This window comes from Diplodia seriata (assembly GCF_021436955.1).
Source record: "Diplodia seriata strain FDS-637 chromosome Unknown scaffold_6, whole genome shotgun sequence".
In the NCBI taxonomy this organism is placed as follows: Eukaryota; Fungi; Ascomycota; class Dothideomycetes; order Botryosphaeriales; family Botryosphaeriaceae; genus Diplodia; species Diplodia seriata.
This window is the reverse complement of record NW_027117313.1, coordinates 2,226,216-2,244,869: the sequence shown is the minus strand read 5'-3', so window position 1 is coordinate 2,244,869 and position 18,654 is coordinate 2,226,216. Positions and strand designations below refer to the sequence as shown.

Below are 18,654 nucleotides of genomic sequence, written 5' to 3'. Positions count from 1 at the left end.
CTTAGGGTGAGGGTGGCGGACCTAAGCAGCAAGTCGTCATTGAGGGGCGCTTGATTACCAATAGCGGCATCGAGTTCGGCCCGCCGACGGATCGCGGGGTAGCAGCTCAGAGACCGACCGGCGATTCGCATGATGTTGACTCCTAGACATGCTACTGCTGGCAATCGTGTAGTTACAAGGCGGTGGAACCCTTGCTAGTGGCTTTTGCGGACCCAAGGCGGGAGCCTCGCGTCGGTGCCTGGCAGCCGGGTCGGTCGAAGCAAACCACGGCCTTATCGATAACGTTTTTGTGTTGACGCCTTGAGGTGCCCGCTCTACTCTTCCTTGGCTCCTCCACCCGTCATCACCGCTGTCGCCCATCGATCTTGGAACCACTTCGTGTCGCCAAAATGCCCTTCGAGAAGCTCACGACCGCGCCTACCGCCGCCGACTTCACGTCGTTGGAGGAGCACCAGTCGCAAACGCCCGGTACCTTCTTCGGCGCGAAGGCTGTCCTGCACCTCCACAGCCCGGACACGCAGCTCGTCGTCTCGCAGGCCGACCTCGAAGGCCAATCCCTCTTCCCGGACCTACGCGCTGCCTCTGCCGCTGGTACCAATGGCGCCACTCACAATGGCGAGTCTGGCGACACCCAGCTCGTCATCCCCGGTCTCGATGTCTGGGTGACCTCGCAGTATGTCACTCTCTACCTCACATCCTTCGCCAATACCGATCCCCCAGTCCACTTACTTACCATTGTCCAAAAATCCAACAGAAATCTCCTCATCTTCTCTCCCACGACCTCCACCGGCGTCTCCGTCCCCTACCCCGACATAACCCTCCACGCGATCCAGCGCCTCACCATCCCCGGCAGTACGGACGCGACCCAGGGTCTCTACATGCAACTCGCTCTCAACGCCTCCGACTTCACGGCGGACGACGACCTCCAAACCCTCGAGATCACCCTCATCCCCTCAGCCTCATCAACCTCCGCAATCACCGACCTCTTCGCCGCCGTAACCGCCTGCGCAGACCTGAACCCGGACCCCGCTGACTCGGATTCCGAGGCAGAGGATGGAGGTGACGACGACATTCAGATTGGCGGTGGTCTACCCGGCGCGGGCGGTTGGATCACCAGCGACAACATTCACGAACACCTCGATGCCGAGGGCAACTTCGTCGGTTTTGGCGGTGGTGCGCTGGGTGCTGGTGCTGGTACAGTTCGCGCGCGCGAAGAGGATGCGGGAGTTGCCGACGAGGAAGCTGGACAGGACGGCGAGGGCGGCGCTGCTGCCGGTGGCGAAGAGGCCAAGTGGAGGAGGACGGAATAGAGAAAGGGAGGACAGGAAATTAACAAAAAAAGAAGGCATGAAGCTACGACGGGCTTTGTCGTACGGCAGTGAAGGGGCACTTCACGTGAGCAGCCACTGAGTTTAGTTGATGGCAACTGGGCCAGATGCTCAGTTAACGAAAGAGATCACTGTTGACGAGGGCTTTTGTGATAAAAATTCACTTTCATCAATTGATACCCACAATTTTGGATGCATAACCGTTCAATTGCTCCGAAAGGTCTCCAATCAATTACTATTACGATAAGCTTGATAGCTACAGCTAGCTGCCGCTGGCCAGGTCGAGATGACTATGCAGTCAAAAAGTGCTTGTACAACTCATAGTAGGAAAGGGAGTAATAAGACAATAGAAACAGGGAATAAACAACTGGCTTGATAATTTGGGTTCTGTGAAGAACTGCTGATTGTGAGGGTATTGGTATAAGGCATATTGTAAACGAGAAACCAGCGGGAGAGTGACTGAATGTCAGCCGGAAAGGACCCGTCTGATGATCTCGGTGATGAGTCAAGAAGGAGATCGAAGAAAAACCCGGAACGAAAGGTAGAAGGAAGGGGCCTAGAAGGAATAGGAAAAAGGAGATGGATGGCGTCAGAGCCGCGGTTGACATTACAGTCAGTCAAGCACTTCGAAACATGGCATCCACAACTATCCGGCGCTCTCAACTGCACCCCAGCCCCTTAATGCGGGGCGTATACTTACTCACTTCAAGAACCCATCCCGGTCATACAAGCTTCGCGGCGTACTCTGCTCGCTGGGCGGCTGGACGGAAATCAGCACCTTGGGCGCCAGCACCTCTCTCTGCCTGTCGCTATTACCACCGCCGCCCCTACCGGTCCACCTCCTCCTCTTCCCCTCCTCTTTCCCGAGAGTGACGCCACCAGCGGCACCGTTCTTCCCCGTCGGCGTCCGATTCTCGGCATCGGAATCGAAGAACTCGCTGCTCGCCCTTCCAACCACCACAACACTACCGCCACTAACACCACCAGCAGCAGCGGAAACACAATCATCCACCGCCGCCCCACACGTCGTTGCCAAGTCCATCTCCTCCTCACCCCCGCACGGTGTAGCATACACGCTCAAACTGCTGCAACTGCTCATCTCCCTATCCTTCCCGGCCCTCTCCACCATCTCCCTCTGCTGCTTCGCGCTCGGACTCTCCCAAAAACCCTGCTCCTCCCCATCCTCCCAGACCCTGGCGTTACCACTCTCCGGCGGGGTTTGCTCCGGATTCGCCATCTCGAGCTCCCGCCGGCCGAAGATGTTTTCGTTCTCCGCGAGGATGAGGTCGGTGAGGCTGGTGCAGCTGTCGTCGCCGCCCAGGAAGTGGATGCCGGTGCTGCGGGTGGAGAAGGTGAGGCTGTTGTTGCTCGTGCTTCCGCAGCCGAAACCGGGACCGCCGCCGCCGCCGCCCCTGCTGCTACTGCCACCGCCAAGGTTCAGGCCGAGGCCGAACATGGGGGGCTTTTGGAAGGCTGCGGAGGCTGGGGGCGTGGTCGTTGTGGCGGTCGTTCCTGTCGTCGTCGTGCTAGTGCGACCTGTGGCGGCGGAGAAGGCGGAGCAGGCGCTGGCGGATAGCGCAATCGAGTCGGCCGTCGTCGACGACGTGGTCACGGTCGAAGGCGCGACGCTGGGATGTGGCGAGGGCGCGACGAGCGAGTACGTGCTCGCGGGGACGAAGTGTTTGCTCGGTGAGGAAAAGGCCTTACCGCTGGCGTACTTGCTCCGCCCCTTACTACTGCTGCCGCTGCTGCTGCTACCTCCCGCATTAGAGGCGGTGGTATTTTCCAGCTCGGTCGTCAAGTTGTCGCTCGTTGCCTCGCGTCCGAGTTGCCTGTACCGACGGCTGGTGCGCGAGTCGTCGGCTGCGTCCGAGTTCATGCGGCGGAGCGCCGCGACTGTCTTGCGCAGGTCGCGGCCAGGCTCGACGCGTGGGCCCGTCAGGCCGGCGCGCGTTGGGGATGACATCTCTTTGCTGCGGCGGGGATCGCGCGGGGGCAATTCGGGTACGGGCGGTGTGGCGGACGTTTTCAGCTTTGGCATCTTGCAGAGGTCTACCGGAGTGGTCTCGATGGAGTTGAACATGAGCGTCTTCGGGGAGCAAGGGGGCGAGTCCGTCTGAGAAGCGTTGCGCCCGTGGCTGGGAGGCGTGGCGGGCCTACAATCATCCTCGATTTCCTTTGGTGAAGGCATGTTTAGGACTGGATAATTGAGCAGGGGCGAGTTTGAATTGTAGTTGCGTTTTCTGGATGATGCTGTGTCATCGGTGGCACCAGCGCCGGCTGTCGCATCGCCCTCGGAATTAGCCCCAGTGGTTTGCGAGCAGTCAGTCGTTGCAGTACTGGGAAATGTTGGGATGCTGAAAGCAGAGCCCCCGCTGATCCTCGAGCCACGCCAGCGTAGAGAACCATCGGAGTTCTCTTGATTGTACTTTGTCAAAGACAGCGTGGGGGACCTTTGGGTTAGAGATGCCCGAATTGTCGTTGGCGAGAGACGAATTTCCGGTGAAAAGACGCTGATGCTCGGCGGTCGTGGAAGAGGCCTCGTATCCAAGCTGATCATTTCGCCGTCCTCCGAAGGCTTCTTTTTGTGCATCGATCCAGGCTCTTCTTCGATGCCGTGCATGACTTGAGGATCCTCAGGCTTCACCGGAGGACCAACTTGCCCAGTGATGAGTGACAAACGAATGCAGTTCTGGCGGCGGTGGGACCTCTTCTTCTCCGGACTCGTTCTAGATTTTCCGGACTGCATTGGTGTCGGATCCCATCGAAATGGGTTTCCATTGCTGCTACACGATGATGAAGCGTTGGTAGAAGTGCGTGAGAGCTGCTGAGCCAGAGTTCCTTCCTGTGCTGCCAGGTCTTGGTGAGTGGCAAAGCGGCAACGCTCTGTTGGTGATCCGTCTGAAGAAACCAATGTACGGGAATTGCGACGTGGAGTACTGGGCGCACCACCCATCAAGCTATTGTTCGATCGGCTGCGCTGAGATAGCCGGCCCACACTGTTGCTCTCAATCTTAAGCCTTTTGTCCGCCTTCGAGTCGGGACTGCCGTTACGCGAATGATGGCCGCTCGATGCGACTTCCATGGCAAATTGCGCAACGTTGCTCCGGATCGATTCGTCGCGGAAGTGTCGCGGGCTCGAACTTCCAGTGCTGCTGCGTGCTTGTAGCTGGGGTAACGGCCGTGGCCCTTTCAATACCAATGACTTGTGCAGTTCATGGCCCGGACTCTGCCTCATCCTAGCATGCGGACTTCGATGGGCATCCGGACTGGTAGTGACAAGGATCGAGCTAGTAGCAGATTCGAAACTCGATGCTGACCGCCTGGAAGGACTGTAATCCATGTTGCTGACAGACCTTGTATGCCCAAATCTCAAAGGAAGCGGAGGCACTGGATTCTCCGGGGCCAATCCGGACTGCCTATAGATCAAGCTGAAGTTGCGTCCTAGCCTCTGCGATCCACCGCTTGGATGAATCTCTCTGGTAGCCTCGTGCGTGCTGTAGACCGAAGGCACGGAATTCGATCTACCTCTCCGCTTCGGAGACCGAATCACGGTGCCTGAAGGCGAAGGTACTGGGCTGCTAAAGAGCGGTGCAGGTCGTAAGGCACTAGTCAGGTCCGGGGCAGAATTTGGCTTGCTAGACCCAAATGACGGAGGATACAGCCTTTCGAGGGGCGAGTCGGGCATGGGATCGAGTGTAAGCCTGGGCGGCCCTTCTGAAACCCTTTCTTCCTGCTCTTGGATTCTTGGTGGTGAAATATCGAGCATTGGCTTGGGACTCTCAATGATGGCCGACAGCCTCGAGGCCTTGATGCGCTCCATTTTGATGTGGTTGGGTCCATGTCGGCGCTTATGGAATGGCCACACTTTTTTATGGCTACTGTGATTGGTGTCAGGCACAGGCTCAATGACCGTTGGGGCTTGTGTCGTCCGCGGGGTTTTGCTGAGGGAAGACTGTCCAAAAGACTCTTTAGATGGTAGTACTCCCCATCCGGTGGTGTTGTTGTAGGGCAGAAAGGCGTTTCTTCTCAGAACCTGACGCGGTTTGGTCACGCCATTGCCATCAAGCTGGACATGCTGCTGACCAAGTCTGATCCCCCGGTTCTCCAAGTCTGCCAGGAGCCGCTTGTGGGCACGAGTAGCACGGACAAGGAGAAAGATCATGCAGATCAGTGCAACCAGAATGATGCCACCGGCTACCCCGACCGCGATCCATACTGCAGGAGGTATCGTAGCCGGACGCGTCCCATCCCGGGGGCTCAAGCGGTCCGCCATTGTGAACTCGACTATTCTTGGATGGCCTGGATGAGGTATGCAGTCGTGGTCTCGCTACACGGGCCCTTCCCACGTTCCGGCCTGCATGCCCTGCGATAGGGGCCAACGATCCGAAGCGTCGATCCTGGGTTGTTGATATCAAAGCCGAGCACGTGGAAGAGTAGAGTTATGGGGTCGGGCGGGTTCCTGGATGCAGCGGCAACAACGGGCAAAAAACGAAGACGGCGAAAGAGCAGCACATAGGACGGGGGACATGGCCAGGAAAAGGAAAGGCAAAATGCGAGCGGCGGGGAGACGACATGTGGCGTGTAATTAGATCTAGTCTGGTATGCAATGTCTCGAAAACAACAGCTCAGGAATGTACTCGGAGAGCAGATGAACCAACAAACAACAATGGGAGAAGGAACGCAAGGGATGGGAAATCAAAGCGACAGGCGAGGCGGCTGGGAAAAATGTGCCCTATAAGACGCCTACAGCCTTAATGCTTACCAAGGATGGAGCGAGACATGGTGGCGGCTCCGAGCATGCAGTGAGGAGCACATGCGGCAGAGGCTCGCCGAGACGTGAAACCGACGTGTCGGTGGTAAGGGAGCATGTCGACTGCGGTTTCGCATGTGACGAGCCGTGGGAGCGCGTGTGCAAAGCATTGTATGCAGATGGAGGGAGGTGTTGAGGGTTCTTGGCGGAGCCAAGGGACGTCTCAACCGGCCCATCCATGGCCCCGGGCCTGCCAGAGCGCGTGCAGTTATGCACCTGCGTGGCCGGCAGAAATCGAATTCATCACGATGCATCGGCGGCACGGGGAGTTGAGCAACAGGGCGGGAGGGGTCGAAAGTCAAAGCTGGGCCCGCGCAGCCGTAAATCGGCGACGTTTGGCTGCGCGTCGCCCAAACGACCCGCCGGATCGGGCAAGACGAACACAATCGACGGGCGGGCGAGGCGAGGCCCCCGTCCGGCCACGCTGGCTTGGGTAGGCGGTTATGTCATTGGACGGGCCGGGGCTTGGTCAGCCCCGCGCGCAGAGTCGTGACAAGGTGGGCGGTGGCCAGGCGGCGTGAGTGGGCCCGGCGGCACAGTTCTGGGCAGAGAGAGCGGGGCATTGAGCCTTGGGCGAGCAGCGCAGCGCGCGACGAGCGGCATGGCGGAGGCAATTGCGCTCGCAACAGGCGCTGGCAATCGGAGTTTCGCAGGCGCCTTCGATGGGGTCACGTCATCGTTGCTGGAGGGGAGCGTGCAGGGGCCGTGGTTGGAGCCGTGGGTGTCCCCGGGCTCCACCGGCGGCCGGCCGATGGTCTGCGAATGAACGCATCTGCCCCGCCATCCTCCCAGAGCTTCCCTCCAGCTCGATCGACCCCTCCTTTAAAAGCTGCCCGTCCCGCGCCTTTGCTTGCTTCTCTCCATCTTCTCATCTACCATCTCCATCCAATTACCCTCATATACCCAACCGCTCATCCCACTTAATTTTTTCTCCCCCAAATTACATCACCATGTCTGACGGCGCCATCAACAACGGAGTCTTCTCCCTCGTATGTTGCCCCTCGTCTGCGGCACGCATCGGAACGGTTCGGAGCTGACAGGAACACCACAGAACAACACTGCTGCCCCCAAGCAGGACCAGGTCCTCCCTCTCTTCTCTCTGAAGGGCAAGACCGCCATCGTCTCCGGCGCTGGCGCTGGTATCGGTCTGGCTGTCGCCCACGGCTTCGCTGAGGCCGGTGCCAACGTTGCCATCTGGTACAACAGCAACAAGAAGGCTCTCGACCGCGCTGCCGAGATCGAGAAGAAGTATGGCGTGAAGTGTAAGTCGAGCTCCAACACAGCACCTTGATGGACGCCATGGCTGACGGCATTGCAGGCAAGGCCTACCAGGTCAACGTCACCGATGAGGCCAACGTCAAGAAGCAGGTCCACGACATCGTCAAGGAGTTCAATGGCCGTCTGGACATCTTCGTCGCCAACTCCGGCATCCCGTGGACCCAGGGCCCCGCCATCGATGGCGAGGTCGCCCACTACCACAAGGTCGTCTCCACTGACCTTGACGGCACCTTCTTCTGCGCTCGCGCCGTCGGTGAGATCTGGAGGAGGCAGTGGAAGGAGGGCACCGACCTCAACGGCAACAAGCTCGAGAACTACAGCTACGGTAGCTTCATCGCTACCGCCTCGATGTCTGGTCACATCGTGAACATTCCCCAGCTCCAGGCTGCGTAAGTACCCTGCCACTGGCTTGTGCAGAACCAATTGACTGACCGTCTTCACAGCTACAACGCCGCCAAGGCTGGTGTCATCCACCTCTGCCGCTCTCTCGCCGTTGAGTGGGTTAACTTCGCCCGCGCCAACTCCATCTCTCCCGGCTACATGGCCACCGAGATCTCCGACTTCATTCCCCAGGAGACCAAGGACATCTGGAAGAGCAAGATACCCATGGGCCGTGAGGGTGAGGCCTACGAGCTCAAGGGTGCTTACCTGTACCTCGCCTCCGACGCCTCCTCTTACACCACCGGTGCCGACATCCTCGTCGACGGTGGCTACGCCCTCCCTTAAGCGAAGCGTTGCGCTTTGTTATTGATTTGACGATTGGATGGACAATACCTGGATATCAAAAGCCAAATACTCTCTTGGTTGAGCCAAGAGGGGGCGGTGCACCTGTTTAGCTCTCGCCTTGATAGATAAAGATTTAACGCGAAATGAAAAATACCACTTCTGTTTCAACCACCTGCTCTATCCTGCTCTAGATATCATCTGGTGCAACATGTCGATGTGACAGTTCCGACAGGCAAAACTATTACGCAACCCGCCACGGGTGTTGATTGCTGCCTTGAGTTCACATGCTATGGTGCGGGGTTTTGTGGAGCAAACGTGGGGCGTTGCAGCAGTCGCACGCATGGTATCATGAGAGTGATTCGACAAGACTGACGTGGGAGCGGACTCCTGACTCTTGGTGAGACCAGTTCGCGTAGTACGGTAACATTGTCAGTGGGGATGGAGCTCTTGCGGTGGCGGTCTTTTGTCGAAACACCTATCGTACGTTGGCTTCCTGATCAACGCTCCCTCCGACCCGAATCACCTGCGTGCTGCTACAACGGTAAGCTAGCCTTATGAGGTCGCTGTTGTTGTTGTAGCCATCGTTCAGTAGTCGGATCAATTCATCACCAAAATCAGCTCGTGGCACGTACAGCCGAAACACTCATAGGAACCTGTAACGGCATGCAACTTTGAGTTCCTTTGTTCTCTTTGTTGATCAGCGCTTGTTGTGGTTTCGAACACAATTGTTTTGTCGAACACATGTGATTGATCGACCACCACAGCTTTACCTCCAAACGCCACGCAAACGTCAGAAGCACCCAGAAGAAGCTATGACCTCGTCCCACAACAGCTATCCTACATACCCTATGTAGCAGGCCAGCTTATAGTTAGCTCGAAAGCACGGGGTTGCCCGACTGACCGGTCAGAGCCTACCTACTTTATGAACAGATTGATTCACACAGCCCTAAGCACCGGTCACCCGTCACCGCTTCCCACCGAAACCCAAACCCAAAAATTCTCCGACGCGCCGGATCTTGGGTTCTGTATGTCGTGCGACGTAGCAAAGCGCGAGCCTTACCTGGGATCTCATACGTCTCTCCCTTTTAATTTGATTTTTTCGGTCCATTACTTTTTGCTTGGGGCCGTTTTTGGACTAAGGGCTTCTCAAGAAAAGTGGTGGGGTGCACCACGTCGAAATATGGTTGAACACGCAATCTATCTAGAACATTCTTCCCGGCAGCCGGGGAGCACATGCTGTCCGCTGCTTTGTTTCCTTGCTCTAGCCCCATTGTTCCCCTTCTCTCGAATTCTAGAAGCAGATGATAAGAAGGAAAAAGGAAGGGGGAAAAAAGCAAAGGCACCTAGAGCGGCAGCATCCGAACACGGGTCACGGAGCGGAGCGAAAATAACGTACCAACCCAAATGCCGGGGACACAGTCGGCGCAATAACGATCCCATATGCACGAACATCTCGGTAACTACAGTGATACGGGGGCGAATACGCAAGAACCAGCCGCTCTGTTGAAAGCCTAAAAAACTCTGGACGGGCCGGCTCGGGCAGAGCAAAGCAGCCCGCCTGTCCCAACACCACGGATTGGCTAGAAGTCGGCCCAATCCATCGGGACGTTGCAACGTGGTCGCGCCGTGCAACGCAGCCTGAAATTTCGGGAGCGGAAAAGTAAGACGGGAAGAGAGATCGGGCTGGGGTTGGGATGTGTGGATGCACGGGAAGTCGGCTGCCCGCTCCCACTGATCTGTGTGTTGCAGGCGCGCCGGCGCCGTGTGGCGCTGGGGTCCAGGCACAGGCCGGAAGAGTTTTGTGTAGCATATCGAGATACTATTTTCGGAAAAAGCAAAGAAATCCTGGGGCCGGCCAATGAGGGAGGATCGTGGCATGCAGGAAGAAAATTGTGATTGGTTTGCGTGCCGTGGCTGTTCCTTTGGTTTTCTTTTTCGCGTCTGCGGGGAGTCGTGGTATGCCTAGACTTGAAGAGGTTAAACAGAAAGAACGACGAGATAAATGCGTACAGGCTGTGTTAAGTATGCGCAGAAGTAGGTTCAAGGCTGGACTATCGATTTTTATTCTCGCCTGAGGTACCTACCTAGGTACCTTCTCTGCTCGCGGAGGTCTCTCCGGGGTTTCAGTACATCGGTAGCTACTGTGACCGGATCACACCTGTCGGAAACAGCGTGCCCGGAAACATGCTAGCATGCATCTCTTGTTCCTACTCAAAGGAGCCGCGCGTTTAGTCCGGAGACATGCTGTTTCATCTAGTCATCCATCATGTCTTCCTCCTCTTTAGATTGCGGCGGAAGTGCGGAAGAGCAGGGCGACCCGCAAAAAAAGGTCAAGGAGGATCCCAACCCAGGGCTGTGGTAACTACACCTCGCCTATTTCGTGCTACGCCCACGGTTTACTACTGCCCATGCTGTCAAGGCGCGGGTAAGCGAGCAATACTAGTGCGTGTCGCCCCATTGCTTGGGCCACGACGACAGCGGCGTGGCGGTCCGATCATGGCGGGTGGCTTCGCCGTTTCCATGGGGATCGATGGAAGTAGGGCTCTTGAACTGATCGGCCTGTGTTAATTTTCCGTTGCCCCTGCATTGAAACCAAGATGTGCCCTGCAGTCAGCACTGCTCACCACCGCCACAGTAGACAAGCTCAGGCAATCATCATTGCAACGGAGATGGCAGCACTTGGTAGGGCGTAGGGCAAAGCAACGGCTGAACGCGGACATGTAGTGAGCAACTACAGCGGGCATGACCGAATGATTGCCTCATTGATCAACGCCACATTCCTTGGTAGTTCGTTGTCATGCCTCCCGATCCGACCGTGTAGGACGTACGGCAAGTCCGAAGCACTGCAAGTTTCTTCCGCGTCCGAGAGCGGCCATGGAAATAACCCACAAGGATATCCGGGCCAAGCTGGGGACAGAGCCTTGGTGGAGCACAGTCACACGCTTGTTGAGCCAGCCACATGGACCCGACTGAATAACTAGCTCCCGTGATCTGCGTCGGGCGTCCGGATTGCAGGCGCATGGCTGACTGAGAACTGCGGTGAAACATTGGCTTTCTCCGTTGCCGCCGCTGGCCCGTTGCCGGACGGTGCGCAAGTGCATCTCAAGGCGGCGCCGGAGGAAGGGCATCCAAGGACTTCGCCGAACGGATTGATTGCCTGGTTGCTGTTTGTGGGGCCGGCACTTTCCACTCCCCTTCAGCTGGCAGGACAATGCGGGTGGGTATCACCGTGCTCGACGCATGGCCGTGCATGCCACTGTCAGCTGCCAAAGCGGCCGTCCCGTTTGCGTGGACGAGCACGCGCGAGCTGCATGAGCGTTGTACCAGTTGGCCGGGGCAAAGAGCCAGAGAAAGGCTCAGGTAGCACTGGAAAACAGGCGAGATTCCAGAATGCTGTGCCGGCGGCTGAGAAAGGAATGGACTGGGCAAAGATGCAGGAGAGCAGCTGCAGATGACGCCGGCGGGTTGCACGCATTGCGCCGCCAGGTGACGAGCGTGGTTACGTCGAGAGAGCTTAGCCGAGCTACGTAATCCGGTTGGTGGTCGCGGAGCGGGAGTGCCTGAAGCTAAAAAGGTGCGTAGAGATGACGAAATGGGACTGTGCGAGCAGAGAAAGGAGTGCACGAGTGGCAAGGAAAAATGACCGGCCGCTATAGCGCAGCGATCCTTAGTCAATGCAGAGCAGCACTTGACGAGTGCCAAGACGTGCGTTTGGGGAAGTTTACGGACGAAACGGGGGAGCGCAAAAATAGAAACCGTCGCACAACTGACCCAAGCCATGTCTTCGGTGAGCCCCAGAGAGCAAAATGTCACCCAGCCTCGTGTGCGGCCGGATGCGGGTTAAGGCTCACTGTCAGGGTCCAGTAGCCTCAATCTATCCGAGGTCGCACTTGTTTTCTCCTGCGCCGGCGCCGCTGCACCCAACACGGTCCACCGGCCATGGCATCTGAGGCAGTCGTGTAGGTAAGCCCTATGGCGATGCGTGTGCGGAGCGGCCTCTGCGCGCGGGTGGCGTGCAAAAGTCGCGATGCTTTGACATTTCAAGGGTCCTGTTGCAAATTTGGCGCGCCGCCACCACCATCGGCGGGGTCCTGCAATGCGGTTGGGAGGGGCGCGCTTGTCGCGTTCGACGCGTAGTGGTGGGGTGCTGGCAGACGGCCGTGGGCGAGTTTGAGCAGACGAGGGGTGTGGAGGGCGTCCGATCTTGCATGAGGCGTGCAGCAATGCATGTCGCGATCGCCGCGGTGGAGGATGGCTAGCCGGGAGGCCTGGGAGGCTAGCAGCAGCGTCTGCAGCACGCCGGCTTAGTGCGCGAAGTCGCGATAGCTTTGCAGCTCGGATTAGGCAAAGCCCGGATGTTGAGGTTTAGGAGCCGGCAGGGTGGGGCCTGCCTCGCTTGCTCGGCAGACGCGCGCGGCGGGCTATCCATCCACAGTTCAGCTGGGCTGGGTGGGCTGCAGTCGCTGGCGCGAGCGGGATTTTTCCATGGGCTGGGACCGACGCCGGCCATTGCTGCCGTGGCGTCCTGCTTCAGGCGGGGTGTGAGGGGAGAAGACGCTGCGAGCAGGATTGCAGCTTCACAATCACCTTCAGCCGCCCGCTGTGCAGCACGCTGCAGAATTGCGGTATGCGGGGGCAGTCACAAGATGAGGCGGCAAAGTCTAATTGATAGAAGTCGGGCAGATCTTCCACGCAGCCGCTGGGCCGGGCAGGTAGAGATAACGAGGTCAGATAGAGCTTGATGTCCGAAACGGCCAAGCAACTTCGAGAAGCAAGGGCGGCCGCGGGCGAGCTCTAGTCGCAGTCGCAGGTGGGGGCTCCAACTGCTGCGAAGGAGCAGATCGAAGAGTACGCGTCGAGTGGACCGCTTCCGGCCTGGGAACACCTCCAATACTAATGCGCTGCACCCTGGTCGCGCGCGGAACAGGGCCACCGCATAAGTCGACTGGGACGTCCATTAATGCCATGGGCCAAAACCTGGAGGAGCGAGGGAGGAGCAAGCGAGTTGCGAGCTTGCGTCTTGGACGGCATCCCTGCTCGCCAGCACGCGTCGGCAAGCTCCCGAGGCATGTTGCGGAGAGCGCATGGGCGCGTTTCTGGTGTTGAGGCCCACCGGCATCTTGCGAGCACCGTGGTGTGGAGCCATCCATGGAAGACGGTGGGGCTCCAGATCGGCCGATGAAGACGCCCAAACCATCAACAAATCGCCGTCGCCTCCCGGGGCCGTCGACGAGCAAACGGCGCGCAGCCTGGAGCTCTGGGACGCTCACGGCCGCGTCGTCATTTTTGTGGAACCGGCGTGGTTTCAGCTTGTGGGGAGCGCGGTGCTGCAGCAAAAGGCGGGCGGCGCAACAACCGTGGCACCGTGGTAGTGGCAGTGGCCGTGGCAGCAGGCGCGCAGGGCATGGCCGCGGGAGGGCAGCCTGCTGGCGGGCAGCGGTACGGGGCAGCTCCAAGCAGCTGTTCTCCCGGGCGGCCTGCAGGCCTGCCTGCGAAGATCGCGCTCCTCCCTCAGCTGATCCGATGCGGGCTGCAGGTAGGCGAGCCAGGAAGCCCCAGCAGCCGCCCGGCGGTCGTGAAGGTTCCATTTCTTGCTGCGGAACAACGCGCTCAACCTACAGCGGCATCAACCAGGCTGGGCGTGCACGGATCCCGCCCGACGCAGGCGCTAGGACGCTGACCTCCCTGTATGTCGTAGCGTGCTCGTGAGGCGGCGTGGGCGGCTGACATTCTTGCTGCGACCGTTCTTCCGATACCACTCGTCGATGGTACGACAGGCGCTACTGCTGTCCAAGCCGGGCCAGCGATATAAGCGAAAGCTATATACAACCGCGCGCCCCTCCGGCCTCGTCTGCCACCTGAGCTGCCAGCTGCCAACTGACAACTGCCGCACACACACCAATCCGCCTCTCCAGGGCGCAGCCACCCTGAACCGCCAGCACGCACCGCTCCGGCCGCGCCGCCCCCGAGCGCCCGATCCACACCCAATCTCCCGACTAGTGAACAACGAAGCGAACGCGAGCAGCCGCCCGGAGCCCGCGACCTCTTTGCCTCAGCCTCACAATCTCCTCGAAACGGACCGTCCGCTGTCCCCATCGCCGTTTCGCCTAGCCCGTTCCACCACCCGTGCAGCGCCCGTGATACTAAGAGACGCGCGCGACCGCGTCAATCTCGCTGTGCTGTCCCATCCCTGCCCTCTTTTCTTTGTCCGCCCGCCGCGCCGTTGATCTACCATGTCCGCCATGGTGGACTCTTACGCACCGCCGGCCGTACGCTTGCCACACAGGAAGCCTGTGCCTCCGACCGGCCTGCAACCCTTGACTCAGATCGTCCCCAATGAGCAGCGCGGTGCACACACCCGCACTCGCACCTCTTCAAGCTCCGTTTTCCCGTCGATGCCGCAGCAGCCTGGCTCCAACTTCATCTACAACCCTCCTCAGTACCAGCCCGCCATGACCCAGTACAGCAACACCAACCAGACCCGCCGCACCCTCTCCAATGCCACCACCTCCACCTCCTCGACCAGCACCAGCGCCGGTGCTGGCAATGCCCGCCGCAACTCTGACCTCCGCCGCTCGTCTTCTGGCCGCTCGACTGCCAGCCAAACGTCCTCCAGTTATGTCGCTCTGATGCGTCGGCAGAAGGCGACAGTCTGGTGCGACCGCTCGCAGTTCGAAGACCCGCGGCTGATGGCCCAGCAGCGCGCAGCCAAGATGCGTGCTGCCATGGAAGTCGTCGGTGGCCACCAGAACAGCAGGACCTCGACCTCGTCTTCCGGTGTCGCCGCCGGTGTTCGCTCGAAGATTAGGCACCACGGTGCACCCAAGGCATCTCTCTACGCCCCCGCATCCGGCAACGGCGTTCCCATGCGTTTGAGCGCCAGCGAAGTCGACGAGGGCGACAGCGACAACGACAGCAACGGCGTCAACAATATCCAAAACCGTAGCGGCAGCGGGCGCAGTTCCCTTGGCTCGGGGCGTAGGGTATACTCTTATGTCGGTCCTTCCGGCGCTCGAAATAGCACGAGCAGTACACCACCCAGTGGCCAAGGCAACAGCCCGACAGACATGGTGCCAGGAGAGACGCCGGTGCAGGGAGAGTTTGCGAGAAGGAGGAGTGAATACTTTCCCCAACGACAGAATACCGGCCTTTCCGGCGGCAGCGGTAGTTCCGGAGAACGCGAGAACAGTTTCGGAGGATTGGGGCAGATGCCGCAACACGAGCCGCAGGCGGCACAGACGCACAAGACGTCAGATGATTTGAGGCGAAGAGGAAGTGTCGACGACAGGACGATGACGATGAGCGGAGCCGTGAGGCTGTTCGTCGCCAACCCTGACGACGACAGCGATTGAGCGACCTTACCAAAAGCATTATACCCATTTCACCACACACGGGGCCAAGAGTTATAGATCCGAGACGAGAGCAATGAGGGCTTTTCCTGCTTTTTCCTATACCATTTCCGCGGACTCTTTTACGGGCTGCAGTCAAAACTTCGAAGCGTCTTTTCCTTGATTATATCCATCGCTTGGCAGCATCTTTTCCTTGCATCGGCGTTCGTCACTGGTCACCATTGGGCTCTCTCAATTGCTGCTCTTGGGTACTCGCAATGGCGTTCACTTGTCATTTAGTCTTTCGGGCGGCAATTTGTTTTATCTGTCCAACTCTGGTTCCTCGTAGTTTCCTAGCACACTTCTCGGTCTTTTCCCGTCTTCTCGTCTGTTTGCAGCGAACCGTTCTTTGTATCCATTTCATGTCTCATTGTCATTTTGTCCGGAACTGGGAAAAGGAATGCCTGGGGACATCTTAAGCACTCTGACAGGAGCAGAGCATCGTCCCGTGTGTGGTGGTGCTGTACGCTATGTTTCTTTCGTTGTTTTGAATTGCTATGTCGTCACACATCAGCGTACCTTGTCAGTAGTACATGAGGAGATATACCGACCCGTCGTTAGAGTAATCTCGAGCAATCGTTACCGCGTCACCAACGCTTTGCTAGCTTGCCAGGAAATGGCGGATTGACCTATGATGTAATGCGCATCTTATGACGAAGTTCGATTTCCCCTGTTGTCCGATTGAATGTCCCCAATAACGACGGCGTGCCTCCTTCCTTCCTCGGTACTTGAAGCTCGTCTACACTATAGTACCTTGCTGCAAACGCGGGAAGCCAGGTCGCACGGCATCCCCGTCACCCCAACCAAGGCATACAACGTTCAACAGAGACGTCGACATCTCAGATCTCCCGGCCGCCACCTTCGTCAAGCGTCGAATTAGTTTCCCGACGAGGCGGCGAAGGCGCGCAGCACCGTTTCACGCCCCGGAAGATGCACTCCATGCTCGTACCCGCCCTCGGGTGGTTGGACCGTCTTCGATGAGCGTTTTCGGGCAGGTCGTACGAGTTTCGCGCGGTCCTCTGCTAATCATCTCTCGCGTCTTCGGACCCAAGAGCTAGGATGGACCCCCTGCTCAGCCACGCCGCACAGCACAAGTGCACGCGCGCGGACTTCTTGCGTGCATTGGTCAAGCAGACACCGGGGCGGCGAAGGGGATGCCTGCCTGGAGGCCAGCGACAAGAACAGAGAAGAACGCGAGGGCATCCCCACCTTCCCTAACCAGGCCAAGTGGGCACACCGCGGCCGCGGAAAGCCCCCGTGGTTGGTTTAAACCAACGGAGCTGCCCCTCATCAGCATAAATTTTCTGCCATCTGCCTCAACGTGTCGACCCGGGCTCGCTTGTTGGTCGACGGCCGCTGCTCCTTGCGGTGCACACCACTTGCATGGCGAGGCGCCGGTGGTGACCCTTGCTTGGGAACCCCCAGGGCTTAACCTCCATGTCTTAAGGTTTTTCCCACCCGCGCGAGCAGCAAGGGGGGTTGGGAGAACGAGGTGATGATGATTCGCAGGGTGCGCGCGGCTCCTCGGAATCAGCGAGAGTGTGTGAGGGGCGGAAGCTCGGAGCGGGCCCGGCACGGCTGCGGCGAATAGCAGTCGGCGGTGGCAACAACCCTCCTTCGCCATCTCAGAATCTCATCACCCACGGCGGAAAAAGCGCCATTCGGATCCGTCATTTCCATGCTCTCGTTCTATCTCTTACTCCAGCACCATTGCGGGGCAGCTCATGAAGATCATGCGCCGACTCGGTTTCTCCGTTATCGCTGGGCGCGCATTGCTATTAATTGCGCGGGCAGGGCCGCCGACCCCGCCAATTGGGCGATTCGGCGATTGTCGTCCATCATGGTAATTTACGAAGAACCACGGTGGCAGGGCCACCAATTACACACGGGCCTTCCCCTCCTCGTCGCCGCCGAGTGCTTCGAAAAATAGCAGGCGATCGGCACGAGGTTTAGGCCACGGACGGCTGAGCAGATGACGTCGCCGGCCTGCCATGCTACGGAATCCATAGCCTGATCTTTATTTTAATTGCCCGTTAGGTCGGTCGCTGGCGCGGCGGACGGCGAAACCGGGCACCTTGGCAGACGGCAGGATGATTTGCAATGGCGAGGAGGCGTGGTGTTTAGGAGCGGGCTTGGCCGACTAGCGGCCTTGGGGCTTGGGCGATGTCTTAGGGCTGATAGACCGGCGGCACTTGCTGTCGCCGTGGACCCTTCTTTTCGTGCGAGGAGATCCTACTGCTACTGCGGAAATGTGGGCCGTAGGGGGTGCATCGCATCGTATCCGCGATAGCTGATCCCACGAGGCCGGCAGACAGTTGTACGAGGCCAGCGGGTGGTTTGGCGCTTCCAGCAGCGAACATAGTTGCGCTAACGCAGCCTAGCGTACGGGCAGCCTGCGCAAGCGCCGGCGACAGCCACATGAGCTAGCAAAAAGTACCAGAAGGAGCAGTAGACGACCTCGAAAACGTGCCGGCAGCCGCAGATCTCATAGGCGTCTTTGGACAGTCGCCCGTGCTTTTTTTTTTTTCCTGCATCGTTGCTGCGGTTTGATGCGTTCTTCGGGGCTCGGTCCTGCCGCGCTGTCCCGAGCAACTGTTTTGCTACAGCCCACACTCCACTTTCCCCTCCGCTCCCTCGCCTACGCCCGTGGTAGGCCAAGCATGGGGGGGCTGCCTCCACCGCCGTCCGCGCATGCAGCTTGCCTTGCTGCCCTCGTGTCGTGGCTGGTGCAAGACTTGCGTGACAGCGTGACATGGATGGACCCTACAATCCACTTTTTTTGGCCGCAGCAACGGAGACGGCACCGTAGCATCAGCATCACAAGAGCAGCGTTGGGACTTGTTGGCTTGCGAGCAAGCAGAGAGCTGGCGGCCAAGTACGGAGGCTTTCTGACTCGCATTGCGTACAGTGATTCGCTGCCGTGAGGCGTTCACGACTCGAGCGATTATCGATTAAGGCCCCGACCCCTGCCAAGACTGCGGCTCATTCGATTGCGTCTGCCTCCCATGTCACTCGACCTGGGGAAAGCAGAAAGGCGGAGTCGCCGCGCAAACAAGCACAACGCACGCGCCAGAGCAGACGCAACCCTCTGACGAGTCGACAAAGGTCTCCGGAGCTTCCG

The 18,654-nt window shown here is 58.8% G+C and overlaps 4 protein-coding genes across 4 annotated transcripts; 3 read left to right on the top strand and 1 right to left on the bottom strand.

Annotated features, from left to right (window-relative positions):
* Positions 1–389: 389 nt before the first annotated feature.
* SLS55_006560 (uncharacterized protein) lies at positions 390–1,310 on the top strand (the record flags this gene model as incomplete). The annotated part of the gene is made up of 1 exon (XM_066777989.1): positions 390–1,310. The coding sequence occupies one exon, from the start codon at positions 390–392 to the stop codon at positions 1,308–1,310; it is 921 nt and encodes a 306-aa protein (XP_066632084.1).
* Positions 1,311–2,028: 718 nt separating this feature from the next.
* SLS55_006559 (uncharacterized protein) lies at positions 2,029–3,494 on the bottom strand (the record flags this gene model as incomplete). The annotated part of the gene is made up of 2 exons (XM_066777988.1): positions 2,029–3,444; positions 3,489–3,494. The coding sequence occupies 2 exons, from the start codon at positions 3,492–3,494 to the stop codon at positions 2,029–2,031; spliced, it is 1,422 nt and encodes a 473-aa protein (XP_066632083.1).
* Positions 3,495–7,091: 3,597 nt separating this feature from the next.
* Positions 7,092–8,145, top strand: SOU1 (Sorbose reductase sou1; the record flags this gene model as incomplete). The annotated part of the gene is made up of 4 exons (XM_066777987.1): positions 7,092–7,130; positions 7,193–7,403; positions 7,460–7,808; positions 7,863–8,145. The coding sequence occupies 4 exons, from the start codon at positions 7,092–7,094 to the stop codon at positions 8,143–8,145; spliced, it is 882 nt and encodes a 293-aa protein (XP_066632082.1).
* A 6,233-nt stretch (positions 8,146–14,378) lies between these two features.
* Positions 14,379–15,497, top strand: SLS55_006557 (uncharacterized protein; the record flags this gene model as incomplete). The annotated part of the gene is made up of 1 exon (XM_066777986.1): positions 14,379–15,497. One exon carries the CDS (start codon positions 14,379–14,381, stop codon positions 15,495–15,497), a length of 1,119 nt encoding a protein of 372 aa, XP_066632081.1.
* Positions 15,498–18,654: the final 3,157 nt, after the last annotated feature.